Consider the following 17,398-nt stretch of genomic DNA (forward strand, 5'->3'; position numbering starts at 1 on the left):
CTGGAGTGTTGCATTTAGGAACCTATGAACATTTGTATCACAGCTCCTCCTCCAGAGAGCCCTTCTTCTAGCTTTTGTGATTGTTGATTTATTTACATATTTTTGTTTTGTTTGAGTAACACTGTTGTATCTGTAAGTTGAATCTTTCCAGTAATCAGTTGTTGCTGGCCACATGGAAGTTTTAAGCTAAATTGTGGAAGTAAACTGCTTCATCACGGCTTGTCCTTTCCTGTCTTTCTGTCTCATTTGAACTCCCAGCTCCTTATAATAAATGTCCATGTGTGGTTGTCTCCTCTTTGATATTTTGTAGCTCATCCTGGTGGGACGTTGTTATCTGACAGCCGCTTCCTCAGGTTTGCAAACCGTAATGAGGCTAGTAAGCAAAATAAGGCAGAGAAGTTTTACGGGAGAACTCCTCCCCTTCGGACAGGTGTAATCCACCTTAAAGCAGTTCTACCACCTCACACCAGTACCTCCGGATTGAAAATGACTTCTACATGGCTGTCGAAATCACTTGATTTTTTAAAACTGTGTCCAGATAACCACTACCCTGGAAATTATTTCTAACATGGTACATCAGGGATTACTTTATCCCCTGCTTCTAATCGCAAACTTTGAGTCATATTGTAAAGTTTTGGGTGTCTAGAATACCCATGTCTACTTTCCAAATCTCTATTAAGTGGCTTTGGGAGCCTTTGCTTCATGGAAGTCCTTGACCTTTTAATACTAGGTAGTAAATAAACTAAAAGATGTTACATGGAAGAAGTACACTCTTTGCATGTCATGAAATTCATGAAGGCGTATAGGGCAGCAACCCCCATAATGCTTTGGAGGGTGTGGACACCCTTGTTTAATGAGGAATATTTTGTGACAATGTATGACATATACATATCCAACAGCAAAATATCAATGTCAGACTGTTTTATGGAATAAATACACTCCTTGTGAAACCCTTTCCCAGTTGACACATTGATATGACAGGATCTCATTTATTTTTATTCACAGCTTTCTCTAACTTGAAGCTTCATGACACACTTCACTATGTCATATTTTTACCATTGCTACCAATTACAGCTGATGTCTTTTTTTTTTTACTACAATTCAAATACTGAACTACATTTCAAGTTTTCCAAGTCCAAAACAGACCATCTCTCTGTGTTTCAATACAGCAAAACAGCAAAATGATCTGAATTGTTAATAGTGCAGTTTGTCACTTGCACATTTTAATGTGATATGAATATTCAGTCTCCACTCTGAAGCTCTGGGTTAACAGTGTTTCTGAAGTGTTATGGGCTGGGGAAGGCACAGCTGTCTCATGACAAACTACAGGCCTGTCAGAGTTAAAATGACTAATTGTAGTTTGAAAAGGAAACAATTAAGACACACTTCTATCAATCATAAATCGCCATTCATGACTTCATCTCCATGTGCCCAGTCAGTAGGCAAGGCAAGTTTAGAGCACAATTCGTACCAAAGTGCTTCAAATGACAGTAAAAATGCATTAAAATCACAAAACAAATAAAAAAAATTGCAAATAAAATCATATGCGCAACTAAACTAAATTGTTTTCAGCTCATATTTAAAGATTGTCAGAGTAGAAGCCTGTCTCAAATCTTCAGGAAGAATGTTCCAGATTTTAGCCTAAAACTGAAAGACAGATTCCCCATGTTTAGTCCTGACTCTGGCACCAGCAGGAGGCCGGTCCATGTTTAGTCCTGACTCTGGCACCAGCAGGAGGCCGGTCCATGTTTAGTCCTGACTCTGGCACCAGCAGGAGGCCGGTCCATGTTTAGTCCTGACTCTGGCACCAGCAGGAGGCCGGTCCATGTTTAGTCCTGACTCTGGCACCAGCAGGAGGCCGGTCCATGTTTAGTCCTGACTCTGGCACCAGCAGGAGGCCGGTCCCTGTTTAGTCCTGACTCTGGCACCAGCAGGAGGCCGGTCCATGTTTAGTCCTGACTCTGGCACCAGCAGGAGGCCGGTCCATGTTTAGTCCTGACTCTGGCACCAGCAGGAGGCCGGTCCATGTTTAGTCCTGACTCTGGCACCAGCAGGAGGCCGGTCCATGTTTAGACCTGACTCTGGCACCAGCAGGAGGCCGGTCCCTGTTTAGTCCTGACTCTGGCACCAGCAGGAGGCCGGTCCATGTTTAGTCCTGACTCTGGCACCAGCAGGAGGCCAGTCCATGTTTAGTCCTGACTCTGGCACCAGCAGGAGGCAGGTCCATGTTTAGTCCTGACTCTGGCACCAGCAGGAGGCCGGTCAATGTTTAGTCCTGACTCTGGGCACCAGCAGGAGGCCGGTCCATGTTTAGTCCTGACTCTGGACACCAGCAGGAGGCTGGTCCATGTTTAGTCCTGACTCTGGACACCAGCAGGAGGCTGGTCCATGTTTAGACCTGACTCTGGGCACCAGCAGGAGGCCAGTCCATGTTTAGTCCTGACTCTGGCACCAGCAGGACGCTGGTCCATGTTTCATCTTGGATCTGGGCACCAGCAGGAGGCCGGTCCATGTTTAGTCCTGACTCTGGCACCAGCAGGAGGCCGGTCCATGTTTAGTCCTGAATCTGGCACCAGCAGGAGGCCGGTCCATGTTTAGTCCTGACTCTGGACCCCAGCAGGAGGCTGGTCCATGTTTAGTCCTGACTCTGGACACCAGCAGGAGGCCGGTCCATGTTTAGACCTGACTCTGGGCACCAGCAGGAGGCCAGTCCATGTTTAGTCCTGACTCTGGGCACCAGCAGGAGGCCAGTCCATGTTTAGTCCTGACTCTGGCACCAGCAGGAGGCTGGTCCATGTTTCATCTTGACTCTGGGCACCAGCAGGAGGCCAGTCCATGTTTAGTCCTGACTCTGGCACCAGCAGGAGGCCGGTCCATGTTTAGTCCTGACTCTGGCACCAGCAGGAGGCCGGTCCATGTTTAGTCCTGACTCTGGCACCAGCAGGAGGCCGGTCCATGTTTAGTCCTGACTCTGGCACCAGCAGGAGGCCAGTCCATGTCATGTTTAGTCCTGACTCTGGGCACCAGCAGGAGGCTGGTCCATGTTTAGTCCTGACTCTGGCACCAGCAGGAGGCCGGTCCATGTTTAGTCCTGACTCTGGCACCAGCAGGAGGCCGGTCCATGTTTAGTCCTGACTCTGGCACCAGCAGGAGGCCGGTCCATGTTTAGTCCTGACTCTGGCACCAGCAGGAGGCCGGTCCATGTTTAGTCCTGACTCTGGCACCAGCAGGAGGCCGGTCCATGTTTAGTCCTGACTCTGGCACCAGCAGGAGGCCGGTCCATGTTTAGTCCTGACTCTGGCACCAGCAGGAGGCCGGTCCCTGAGGTCCTCAGAGTCCGAGATGATTCGTATGGCACTAACATGTACTTTGGTGCTAGGCCATGGAGAGACTTGTACACAAGCAGAGCTGCTTTAAAGTCTCTTCTCTGAGCCACAGGGGGCAGTGCAGAGACCTGAGAACAGGACTAATGTGATGGTACTTCCTGGTTCTAGTTAGGACCAGAGCAGCAGCGTATGTGGTCTTTGCAAACAAGACGCAAGTTGTCACTTCAGGTTCCAAATATTTCAGAATAATATCCTTCTCTAGTTTTACATAAAATTAGGTTGTACTTGTGCAACTGTTCAATCTAAATCTCTTTTTGAACCTGGAGCTTTGACTACACCATTTCTGCTCGGCCTGGTGACACTCCCTTTTCTGACTTTTGGATCCAGATGCTTCTCAACTCCCTGGAGAAACGGTCTAAACTCCATATGACCAGTTCTTCACCTGCTTTGAAAAAGTGGTTCTCCTCCTGAGTGGCTCCAGCTCCACTGTCTATCTCGCGCCCGTCTGAGGGAGTCGGGTCTCTCCTTCACTGTGGAACTCCTCCAGGTTTCTACAAAATTGTACAAATTTTGTCTAAAGACACGGGACAAATTCAAGTCCCTATGGACATTGTTTAATCTGTTTTTCACTGTAGTCCCTCGAGGCAACTGCTGTTGGGATTTTGGGCGTTACAAAAATAAATTGAATAGATCAACGCATCGCTCAGGCCGTCAGGGAAATAACATGGGAAAATGGCAGAACAACAGCGACTACGACAGCTAATCCCACTCAAATTGACGGAAGATGACATCCCAGGAGCGAAGCTGAAACAGCATAAAGTAGAGGACCATTCTGAACTAGTTGAAGCGATGTTTATGGTGCAGAGGACGTCGTATTAGCGGAAAGAAGGCTGAACTTGTAAAAAAGTATATCCGGGCTTTCAGCGTCTTCATCTAGACTCTTCGCTGTCTTCTCGGTTTACAACAAGTCCGATTTTTAAACATTGCGACATGGCATTTGTAAGGGTCTACTGAATAAAACTGATGTTAATTCTACAACGTACGTGGAACACAGTAAACTTATATCCAGGGCTCCATTACTCGAACTCACCTGTTCGTTGCAAGCGGTTGCTGGGATAGGATTTGGGTGGTCAGATGTTGGTACATATCCTCCTACAAAGTGTTATGAACAAATGTAGGTGCTCCTCCTAGTTTTCCCGACGTGGAAATGTTCTTTTGGTCTGCCACACGCCCGTATCCACAAGTGACATTTGTCCCTTTCCTCGTCGGCATCGGGAAAGTTATGAACCAAACGCCCGTCATTTCAGGTTCATCGGCGTAGCGAGAATCACTTTCACACGTTCCACAGCAGCAGTGTTTGTTGCATCTTTGTGGAACAAATGAGTCGATTCTGGGTCGTAATAATCAGTTTTGACCATTGTTTTATGACGTGTTTTCGATGGGAATTGATGGCCTCGCAGTTTCCATTGTCTGACTTCCGGGTACGTGCTGTTGGCGCGGTAACGTCACAGGGCAATTTTTAGCTCGGCCGTGGAGCGCTATTGAATTGAATCATCCCTGATCATCATGCTCTGATCATCATTTCCCATGGCGCCTTCTGCTTATTTAACCATTTTAACCTTCATAGGGGCAATGGTGTCCAACAATGGCTGAGAATGTGGCTCTTGTTTCAGGGGTAAATGCTCCATTCCTTAAGACAGAACATCCTTTTGTTGAGCTTGGTGTTGTATTGATAGTTTGGGGCAACAGTCGCACCGCTGGTAGAGATCTTGTCCTCTGATCCAAAGGTCGGTGCTTTACTTATCGCTCCTGGAATAATCATAGTAGAGCGGTCAGATCCACTGGCCCATAGGTTGGTGGTTCGATTGCAGCTCCCTCAGGTGAAAACTCTTGTGTCCTTGGGCAAGACACTTATCCCTGGTGTGTGAATGTGTGTCTGAATGGGTGACTTTTCTATTTATTTATTCAACCAGGAATACACCCATTGATATTGAGATATTTTTGTTTATGTGGTCAGCACCTCACATCAGGAGAATTAAAAGTGTACAAATAAACAAACATTAAAAATAAATAATGTAAGTTCAAAATTACAGTGCAACATTCATAAGCAGCTTACATAAATTGCAATATTTGTTAAATGCACAGTTTCATCTTAAAATATTTAAAAGCACAAACCCTGAGTGATAGAGTCCCAACACTGAACAAAATTTGAAATAAACTAGATTTGACCATTTTGTTTCCAGTTGAAAAGTTTTCCACTGGTTCCTTCATGTAAAGCGCTTTGGTAGCAAAGCACTACATAAATGTGACCATTTTACCATTTTGTTCAACTGTTTTGATTCCCTTTTGTTATGCTTGTTGGGGCAAATTAACAAACCAAGTCAAACACAGATTTTCTGTGTGTAGATGTTATAGCTTTGCATGGAAACAAGCAAGTTTAGGGATGTCACAATACATTTTAGAGTCATGATTAGTCACGATTATCAGCAAAAAGAAGGGAAACATTAATATAGTATATATATATATATATATATATATATATATATATATATATATATATATATATATATATATATATATATATATATATAATGGCCACAAATGGATTAAAGAATGTAAATGTGGGCTCTTTTAAGCATTATATCATTAATTAGTGAAATGAGCTCCATGGTAACGCTTGGGGGAGGGGCTTAAAACTTTGAGAGGGTCACGTTCCTTTGGCTCACGCCAACAACAAACAAATTTGTGAAGAATAAAAAAGCGTGACCTGTCTCCTCTCTCTTTCCCTCCCTCTCTCTCTTTCTCTCCTCCTTCGAGCTTGAACGTTTCGTGGCTCATCTTTCGGCTCGCTCTGAGCAGCGGTGGGGCCTCTGCCTCGTGTAAACTCATAAAGCAGCGGCATAAAATACTACTCACGCAGACTGTAGCTCGCGCTGTTCACTCGCACTAGTGTGGACCTCCGTATGTAACGGACACAGTCACGTGCACGATAGACAATCATCAGGCACACACACAGAGACACACACAGAGACACACACACACAGACACACACACAGAGACACACACAGACACACACACAGAGACACACACACAGACACACACACAGAGACACACACAGAGACACACACAGAGACACACACAGACACACACACAGAAACACACACACAGAGACACACACAGACACACACACAGAGACACACACACAGACACACACACAGAGACACACACAGAGACACACACAGACACACACACAGAGACACACACACAGACACACACAGAGACACACACACAGACACACACAGAGACACACACAGAGACACACACAGACACACACACACAGACACACACACAGAGACACACACACAGAGACACACACAGACACACACACACAGACACACACAGAGACACACACACAGACACACACAGAGACACACACAGAGACACACACAGAGACACACACAGACACACACACACAGACACACACACAGACACACACACAGACACACACACAGACACACACAGAGACACACACACAGACACACACAGAGACACACACAGAGACACACACACACAGACACACACAGAGACACACACACAGACACACACACAGACACACACACAGACACACACAGAGACACACACACAGACACACACAGAGACACACACACAGACACACACAGAGACACACACAGAGACACACACACAGACACACACAGAGACACACACAAAGACACACACACAGACACACACAGAGACACACACACAGACACACACAGAGACACACACAGAGACACACACACAGACACACACAGAGACACACACACAGACACACACACAGACACACACACACAGACACACACAGAGACACACACACAGACACACACACAGACACACACACAGACACACACAGAGACACACACAGAGACACACACAGAGACACACACACAGACACACACAGAGACACACACAGAGACACACACAGAGACACACACAGACACACACACAGACACACACAGAGACACACACAGAGACACACACAGACACACACACAGACACACACAGAGACACACACACAGACACACACAGAGACACACACAGAGACACACACAGAGACACACAGAGACACAGACACACACAGAGACACACACAGAGACACACACAGAGACACACAGAGACACAGACACACACAGAGACACACACAGAGACACACACAGAGACACACACAGAGACACACACAGTGACACACACACAGACACACACAGAGACACACACAGAGACACACACAGAGACACACACGCAGACACACACAGAGACACACACAGAGACACACACAGAGACACACACAGAGACACACACGCAGACACACACAGAGACACACACAGAGACACACACAGAGACACACACGCAGACACACACACAGACACACACAGAGACACACACAGAGACACACACAGAGACACACACAGAGACACACACACAGAGACACACAGAGACACACACACAGACACACACACAGACACACACATCCACGTATGCGCACGCTGCCGTGACGTGCACACTCCGTGTGTAACGGACCGGTCGTTCAGCACGTTTATCCCATGGCTTGTCCAGTCTTGTTATCATGCAGGGCTCTGACACAAAGAAGCGTGTGTGCGGTTAACCGCAAATTCCAAAACCCCCACAAATAACATATCGTGAAACATCCCTAGTCAAGTTACAGGTCTGAAATGTGGAGAGGAGTAATTATGCATGTTTTCCAATGTGGCTTTGAGCAATAAAATACAAACATTAATAAATGCAAAATAGATGGTATCTGCCAAATTTTGGAACATTCCAGCAAAAGCAAAAACATATTTAGAAATAAAAACAGAACAAAATGCACCTTTAATGTTGTTGACACAGTTGGTCTCCCTGCCCTGATCCTCACTAAGCATATGGGTCACAGCTCTCTGCCAGATGTTCTCTGCTCTGTGTCTTTTGAAAGTTTACTCAGTACTGTACTGTACTGTAGTCTTCTCCAGATCAAATGTTTCAGGATTTATCACCTACATTATATACAGTATAACATATCACTGTAAACTCCCAGTCATCCAGGAACCATTGCATATGCAATCAAATATTGACAATTGACAAAGCCTCTTGGATGAAAAGGAGAAAAACTTCAACTCAAAACCTAGTCCAGACAACTACTTTTTGAAACATACATTCATTTACATAATTAGCTCCAGTTTCAGGATTCAGACCTTGCACAATGACATTGAAGTTTACTTGTACTGACTCACTGTGGTGAGTGGCCTTGGCCTCATTGATAATTTATAAATTATAAAAATATGTTCTCTGTTCTGTTGAAAATGATTACTAATGAATACACTGCTTAGCACCAGGGTTATTTCTCATTCCATAATGTTCCTCACAGTTCCATACCTGAACAGTGTGATTAATGCTCCACTGCACGCTGTTATTTCAGTACTGGCCTGAAGGAACCCATTCCAAACACGCTCAGGGTCTTCTGCGTGTGCCTATGCAGCTGGCCGACACAAAGAGAAACTAATTGACTTCGATTAGGCCGAAGCCCGTGGAACATATTTCATTAGGCGACTGATAGGTCCTAATATAACTGACTGTGTCGCTTCCTGTCACCAGCTAATCATCCAGTGGGCACATTTCCGCACAGGAGCGCTTATTGCAAGTTCAAAGTAGAAGAGAGCTCGCTACGGCCTTATTAGGAGTTATAGCTTTTTATTTGCATAGGAGCTAGAGACAGATGGCGATGCCACATGTCGGTGGATGGAAGTGCTGTGTGTGTATGTGTGCGTGAGCAGAGAGAGATGGGAAAGAATGAGTGACTTAGTAACTTTCGCAAATCCATTACTAAGCTCCCAAATGAAAGAAAAACACAAGGAAGTAACTATGCCAACTGTTTAGTGATAAAAGCGTGATTATGCTTGAAAATATGCTGGAATTAATGAGGCAAAAACTGAAGAGGTAAGGAGTAAGCCAAAGTACATAGTTGCAGTCTGGAACACTTTATGGCTTTTAATGGTCTGGATTCAAGTGCTGAAGTAATACGGAATGTCTCCCGGAGTTTTTTATTGTTGTTATTGCACAATACATCTAATTTATTTTGGACAACACTTACAGCCGCTATTAACCCTACTTACTGTAATTTTTTTGTTTAACCTTGAAAGAAAGAAATATATTATGTAAATAGCTTGTGTGTGTGTGTGCGTGTGTTTGTGTGTGCGTGCGTGCATGCATGCGTGTGTCTGTGTGTGTGCTTGTGTGTGTGTGTGTGTGTGTGTGTGCGCTTGTGTGTGTGTGTGTGTGTGTGTGTGTGTGTGATCCACTGAAGCAGCTAATGGTGAAAACCTTTGAGTTGGAAGTTTGTGAATATTGAGTGCATTTGAAGTAAATCTATGACACAAATAAGCTAACCTTTGGGCATTTATTCATTTTTTTTATTGTGATATCAGATGAAGAATAGGCATATTTAAATACCTAAACAGTCCACAAATGGACTCATATCATTATTTATTAGGAATGGCTCCACAAACCTTCCAAATGAATCTCATAGTTTAGATTCCAGTCAATTCACAACTAACATGTCATTGATGTTAAACAACAGCATCACTTTTATAATCTCATGTGAAAAGTTCATATTAACACATTTGTCCTGAAAGAGCAGACAGTTAAATGTGTACCAGTTTTTTTCTTCATGTGAACAGGCTCAAACCAATGTAGAAAAAATCTGCTTTGTAACAAATAAAAAGCGAATTCCACCCTATAATTTGAACCAGTCCTCCGGCAAAACATGAACGTCTCAAATGACAGTATCTAATGAACTCAACCTTCAACTTGTCTGTCTTGCAGGTGACAGCCACACCCTGCGTATCCTCCTGTACTCCCTGATCTTCTTCCTGAGCGTGTTTGGAAACCTGCTGATCATCTTGGTGCTGACGGTGAACAAGCGCATGCGCACGGTCACCAACACCTTTCTGCTGTCCCTGGCTGTGAGCGACCTGATGATGGCGGTGGTGTGCATCCCTTTCACTCTCATCCCCAGCATCCTGAAGGACTTCATCTTTGGAGCGGCCATGTGCAAGATCGTAGCCTACCTGATGGGTAAGGAAACAGGCCGTGTGCATGAAAAGAACAGACGCTATGGCAGATGAAAGGTGCTGTGCTAAAAATGGGCTCCCAATTGTGCAGCACTCTGTTGGAAATATTAAAAAGCACTCTGCAAAATTGCATTTATTTGATTTTTTCCACAAAGTGAAATCAGTGACATGGGCAGCCTTTCGGGGCAGCAGTCTATAGAGGGCCAAAATTAAAAGGATTACAAACAAATATACAAATAAAATACTTACAAGTTTTGGCATTTCAAAAAAGACCTGCTTTATATGTTTCAGCCACTTCATTGAGCCTTCTGACGTGTTTTGTAGGCTGCCTGAATGGTTTTGCCAGACAGTAGGAGTAGGCCTGTCACAATAACACATTTTGAAGCAGGATATATTGCTACAGATATAACACGAGAAACTATTGAAACTACTTTATGTCACTTTCACAATAGAAATATAGCAGGATCATTATAAAAGTGTTAAATGTATCGTATAATTAAGTTAGTAAATAGCATAAAGAAACAAGCCATAGAAGTTACTTATTTAGCCCTCTTTACCTCAAATCTTAGAAATAAAACAATGTCTCCACTATTGCAAAGAAAAAGTACACACAATAAATATTGAGCCTCAAAGCACAGATACATCTTTCATGTAGTGAATGATTTTAATTATATTATAATCAAATTGATATTAATTACTATGACAGGCCCTAGTAGGAGCGGTTTCTGTCCTCAGGCTTCTGACAAAAATGTGTGTTTACTTATTTCAAATATTTTGGTTAGGATTAATATTATCATTTTATGACTTTTCTTAAAAGTAATGGGATATTTATTCTGAAAAGGCCTTAAGAATTATTGCAGTTATGACTTGCAAAAAGCAATGTTTTTATAACCTATAAACTTTTGATAAAATGAGACAGAAATGCGTCTTAAATCCTTCTTAAAGAAGGCATGGAAGCTTTGATAAGGAATGGTTTTCTTTACTCAATACCATTCCTCTTGGAAATGGCATTTCTGTTTGATCAAAGTGAATGTAAGCTCCGTCATCCATGAAAACAGAGGTCAGGCCTTTGTCACGTCAGGTGCATTTAGATCTGACTTCTATTAAGGCTTTGAGGGAATCATTCCGGAGGATTTAGAAAGGTTGAATTGAATGCCTCCAAAGCCCAAATAGATCTGGACTTACACTTTGAATAGTGAGTTTTACCCATAGTTTGGATTATTTAGGAGTAAAACATAACATACAAGCAAGTATTTGTGCTAATTCCAGGCCAAGATAAATGGAGAAGTGTGTCTAGAGCGCCTGGGTTACAAACTTGGCCTTGTCAATTTGCTAATACTCACCATATGTAAGATAGTAACATTCCAAAACTGTCAATCTGTCAATTATTATGGCCAAGTAAAATGAACTCTAGTGCTACCTTCAAAGATAGTGCAGGTTAAAAACACGTCATATGTTTTAAACTTAAACAACAAAAACAAACACACACAAACAATTAAAACCGTTTTTATGTTGTGGAGGGAGGCATTCCACTACAGATGCCTGTGGGTCATCCGGACCTGAACAGAGCACGAGGGTTGCTACTAGATTATTTCTTGTGTAAAATGACAAAACTTACAATAGTTGTAAACCTTGTAACAGTAATTTCAGTATTTGTGTTGTGGTCTAAAATAGCTCAAATTGCAGCTCCCAGACTTCTCTGTGTGCTGGACGTCGTGGTGTGCTGGTAAAGCCTAAGCACACAGCCCAGTGGACTTGTATTACAAGACTCAAGATCAAAGGCACCTGCACCAAAGCCACTGTGTCTCTGTAACAATGTGCCTTCAGTGTAATTCTCCATTCGGGTGCAGCCACTATTGATTTACGTCCTCCCAAGAACAACAAAGCAACAATCAGCAGGCCACCAAGATCATGACAATTTATTCACCTACACTCAAAGCTGTAGATGAGCACTGTGGCTTCTCCTGGTCTCAGAGATTTTTAATGTAGTGTAGATCCATTTGATTGTGTTCAGTTTTGCTCAAGTCGGAAGTGGAAGTCAGGAGTGGTGCAAATATGTTACAAAGGTCACAACTCAATATTGTGCTTGGAAGTCATTGATTCTAAGGGTGCGTTTACGCCTTATTTGGTTTTAATTTCAGATCCCAGTTTAATCTTGATGTGGTCAGTTCACGTTTAGTCCTAGTCTAGTCCAGGTTTAGTTTCAAATTTAGTCTTGGTTTATTCCCATTTTTGATTTCCTGCTTTGGTCTCTCAATACCTTCATCTCTTGGGAACATATTTCAGAAGAGTGGTTGTTGCTCCGATGAAAAAAAGTAGGAAGATGCAGCAAGCTTTGGAGAAACTGAATGTGACAGTTGAAGAGAAAGCTTTTAGTGGGTCAAGTGCCTGTCCTGAGTGACAGACAGGAGGACCTCAGGGAAAGACAGACCCGTTATTTGATATTCTTTGTGAAGCTACAACATAGGTGCACTCCATGGCACAGGTTCTGGACATGAATGAGAGGTAAAGAGTCATTTCCTGCCTCCTCTTGTCAGATGGATGTGGAAGATCACATCTGTGCCTGCGTCAACATGATTTCCTCTGCACACGCTGCCGATAAGACATCTTCGCCTCCAACTAGATTCATTTGCTGTGCGTCTCAGGAGAGGGCCCATTTCTGCTACTGCTCTGATTACAGATATTATGTGTGTATCAACAAACATGTTTGTCACTTTTTGTTATTGGACCAGTCGTCTTTCAACCCGGATGCATAATAACTTTTATTATATAATCATAGATGTGTATAAATGATCTGTATTTTCTGTTACAGGCATATCTGTCAGCATCTCCACTTTCAGCCTGGTTGCCATAGCAATTGAACGCTACAGCGCCATCTGTAACCCCCTGAAGTCGCGGGTGTGGCAGACGCGCTCCCATGCCTACAAAGTCATCGCCACCACCTGGGTGCTGGCCTTCATCCTCATGATCCCCTACCCAGTGGTCAGTCACCTGCAGCAAGTGCAGCGGCTGGACAACTCCACAGCTCACCTGTGTCGCCACAAGTGGCCCCTCGCCACCGCCGAGCAGACATGGTCAGTCTGCACTGAGGCAGATATACAAATGCCTCTGCAGGGGAAGTTGCATGTATCGATCTTCTGTTTGGGTTGTCATCTTCAAACACAGTACAGGCATAACAAAAATAACATTTTGTTGGGCTTCCACAGAAATCACCATCAGGTATTTTAATGTGTGTTGAAACACTTCAATTGTACATTTTGGATGTTGCATACATGTAGATGTATTACATTGTTGTGTTCAATAACAACACTGTGGAATGCATTTAAAGCTTAGTTTAGCGTGCTGTTGTTGTTACCCCTATAGCGACGCTGATACCATTAGCAGCTCTGTGCATCTCATCATCTGATTAGAAGATAGAAAGTCATTTGCAAAACAGTTAAGGATTATCCAGCCGAACACAGTTTGTCCTTACCATGTCCTTAGATTTGTCTGCATGTTGAATTAGGGCGAATAAAACTACATTGATTATGTTGTTTCAAACGTTTAAGGACAATGTTCTGAGAAAGTGAAAATCCACACATTTATCTTCCTGTTTTTGGTGTTTAATCAAAAGGGTTTTGTTTATTATATCGCGCCATGCATACCTACATGAGGCATTTGATGAGAATAGATCAGAGCCGCTATGTGTCTCTGTTTGTTCTCGCTTTAGGCCAAATTTAATCAACTGCATTGATTCACTTCTTCTCTTTGTGTCCGTGCAGGTACATCTTACTGCTGCTTGTGCTGTTCGCCATCCCAGGCGTGGTGATGATTGTGGCCTATGGACTCATCTCCAGGGAGCTTTACCGAGGCATTCAGTTTGAGATGGGACACAAGAAGGGTTCATCAGGTGAGGCCATGAATACTGCATGAACACACTCATGAACTGTACCAACCAAGCCCTACTCTGGAAGAATAGTTCTTATTTTATTTCATCTTCTCCTCAAATAATTATTTATATTGATATATCAACCTTAGTACAGTCATTTTGTACTTCAAATATATGCATTATCAAACAATCAAACAAAAACCCTCTACACTTTTCTTCTGCAGACTGTCTATTTTACCTCCATTATTGGATTTTCCTTCCTGCTTTCAGTTCCTTTACTGTAAATGTTGTACTGAAACTCTCTAGAGGCCGAAGCAGATGTAATGCAATTTATCAATACCCCTGAGCTTTAAGATTGAATAAAGTCAGCAATAGTGTGACGTGTTGTCAAAAAATATGCAGTGCAGTATGGTATAAATATTTAAATATGCATAATCTCATGTAATTCCTGTCGGACTTGCGGTAAACTCAATTAACTTTATTTAATAAGATCATTCGACCCAAGGAAATTTAGTTTTACACCACTTTCACCCAGTAATTTGTAAGAAATGTAGTTTATCCACTGTGGATTCAAACCTACTTCGACCTTCATTAACCACAGGTAATAAAAGATTAATGCTTATACATTATAACATGTATTGAATTATGCTTGAAATGTAATAGAATTTGCAGTATAGCTGCAATTGCTTGGATAAAGTATGTTTACTTTGTCCAAGCAATTGCAGATATACTGCAAAGATCCAAGTCCAGAAACAACACCAGATTTTCTCTCACAAAATGTTCTTACCAGTTACACAAAAACAACCACAAGTAGATCATCATTTTACATTTTGTTCATTGTAAACCGCAATATTGATGTACAATTACTTCACAGTCAGAACCTTGACTTCCTGTTCAAAACTGCAGAACTGATAAGCTCCGCCTCTTTGCAGTGACATTTCACTGTAACAAACAGCAGCATGTCATTAAAGGTGCCATAACATGCTTTTTTCACGTTTCGTAGTCTATGCTAAGTGTATAATTGATAATAATAAGGGTTGTGCAACACCCTTAACACAATAGTTAAGAAATATCACCCAGACCTTGGACCCCTCTCACCAACCCGGAAATGCAGACGGCTTGGTTTGATATTCGCCCCCACCCTTGTGAAGAGCGATCTGGCTCCCCCGCCCAACCCGTGACGTAGTCTCAGAGCGCGTGTGTGCCCCGCCCACCCATGACGTAGTGTGTCCCCCACAGCTGTGTGCTCCGCGCTGCGCCGCTCCTGCCGCGCGACTGAGTGAGAAACGATAGAACTTCAGATCAACACTACTTTGAGACTAAATAAATCTGGTGTTTATTCTACAGCGTGCGCAGAACAGATATATCTATAGATCTATATATATATATATATATATATATATATATATATATATATATATGATGACGCGTGCCTGTGGGTATGACGCGGTCTTGTAGACACCCCCCCGTCAGTTTGGAGATTCGAGGAAAGGAGATGGTCTGTAATATAGCTAAACACTGCGGGAATCAATCAAAAAAACACTCTGGGTACATATATGAAGCACTAATAACAATGTAAGAAGGTTAAAAGCTCTGAAAAGTCGATTTTGCATGTTACGGGACCTTTAACATTTACATGTGTCCCACAGACTCTTCATTTTTCAAATAATCCTAACAAAGTACAGGCATTTTCAATAGAGCTTCAGTTCCAGAACTATTGTTTAAACATGCATAAAGAAATAAACAATACTTTACTTGTTGTGAACTAATGATACAAAAACACAGTTAAAAGTGTATTTACGTTTGCGTACTATGTCCCATTCATCAAATTATTATTTCAATAATGGTTATCTTCTGCAGATGTGAAAAACGGGTTGACCTCCGCCGTGTCCACTGGCAGCGATGATGGCGACGGTTGCTATGTGTCCCAGCGTCCCGCCTCCCTGGAAATGTCCAACATGGCCCACAAAAAGTCCCTCAAGTCCGACCGTCCGCGCAGCAACACCTCCGAGGCCAAACTGGAGGCCAAGAAGCGCGTCATCCGGATGTTAGTGGTCATCGTCGTCATGTTCTTTATCTGCTGGATGCCCCTGTACTGCGTCAACACCTGGAGAGCCTTTGACAATTTCTCGGCCTTGTACGCTCTCTCCGGCGCTCCCATCGGCTTCATCCACCTCCTCTCCTACACCTCCGCCTGTGTTAACCCCATCATCTACTGCTTCATGAACACACGGTTTCGTAAAGCCCTTCTGGTCACCTTCTCTTGTTGCTCGTCACCCTGCCGCCATCGCCGGCGCGCGCTACGGGAGCACGAGGAGGACGCCATCGCCACCGGAGTGTCTATGTCCAAGTTCAGCTACACCACAGTCAGCTCTATGGGTCCCTGTTGAGGACAATTACATATACAACTTCAAATAGGACTTTTGCGTAGTTGTGCCGCGATGCCGGGGTGAGAATAATATTGTAGTAGTAGTCAAATATTTCAAATGCAGTGTCATATATTTCATGGTAAATACCTCTACAGCGATCCTACAAAAAGGCCCAGTGATTATGAGCTTGTGTTGTGTCGGCGGAGTCTATCTAGTCACAGCATGCACGCCGCTAGTCTGATCCTCTTAAAGACACAATGGAACATAATCAAATCTGTGTTGTTTTTTTTGTGTATGTTTTTGTAACATAGACGTTGCCTTGTAAAGTGCCTGCTTTGTCATGTGTGGCCAGAGTCATCCGTACACTGTAAGTACGGCTGTGACGATTTAGTGAACATAGTGTTAACTCTGAGGAAGTGGTTGGTATTTCCTGGCGTGAGATTGGTCAATACTATCAACATGACTACAATCTTTTAAAGCCTGTAAGTCCATAGAGCAAGCAGTGGTTGGCGTCCAAGTACTTACATAATATTCAGTGCTCTTGAAAATAATGTAGTTTTAGATATTTATCTGAAACATCTTTAGATTTGTACTAATCTTAAATATTGTTTCATACATAAATATAAAGCGAATGTGAAGGAGAGAGATTGTACATCTAAGATAAGCTTTTTTTTTTTGTAGCATTCCAATCTCCAAAATCCGAGTTGGAGATTCTGT

General features: G+C 43.1%; 1 protein-coding gene across 1 annotated transcript in view; it reads left to right on the top strand.

Moving 5' to 3' along the window:
* The window catches only part of cckbrb (cholecystokinin B receptor b), a 24,241-nt gene extending 7,468 nt beyond the window's left edge, over positions 1-16,773 (top strand). The window contains exons 2-5 of the mRNA XM_072444656.1: positions 10,197-10,448; positions 13,257-13,518; positions 14,206-14,333; positions 16,173-16,773. Coding sequence (XP_072300757.1) covers positions 10,197-10,448; positions 13,257-13,518; positions 14,206-14,333; positions 16,173-16,702 — 1,172 coding nt within the window. The 3' untranslated portion in view covers positions 16,703-16,773. The remainder of the gene's footprint in view (positions 1-10,196; positions 10,449-13,256; positions 13,519-14,205; positions 14,334-16,172) is intronic.
* The last annotated feature ends 625 nt before the right edge of the window (positions 16,774-17,398 follow it).

Source organism: Eucyclogobius newberryi, unplaced genomic scaffold (assembly GCF_026437365.1).
Source record: "Eucyclogobius newberryi isolate DKJ021-1_F unplaced genomic scaffold, fEucNew1.0.hap1 SCAF_14, whole genome shotgun sequence".
Taxonomy (NCBI): Eukaryota; Metazoa; Chordata; class Actinopteri; order Gobiiformes; family Gobiidae; genus Eucyclogobius; species Eucyclogobius newberryi.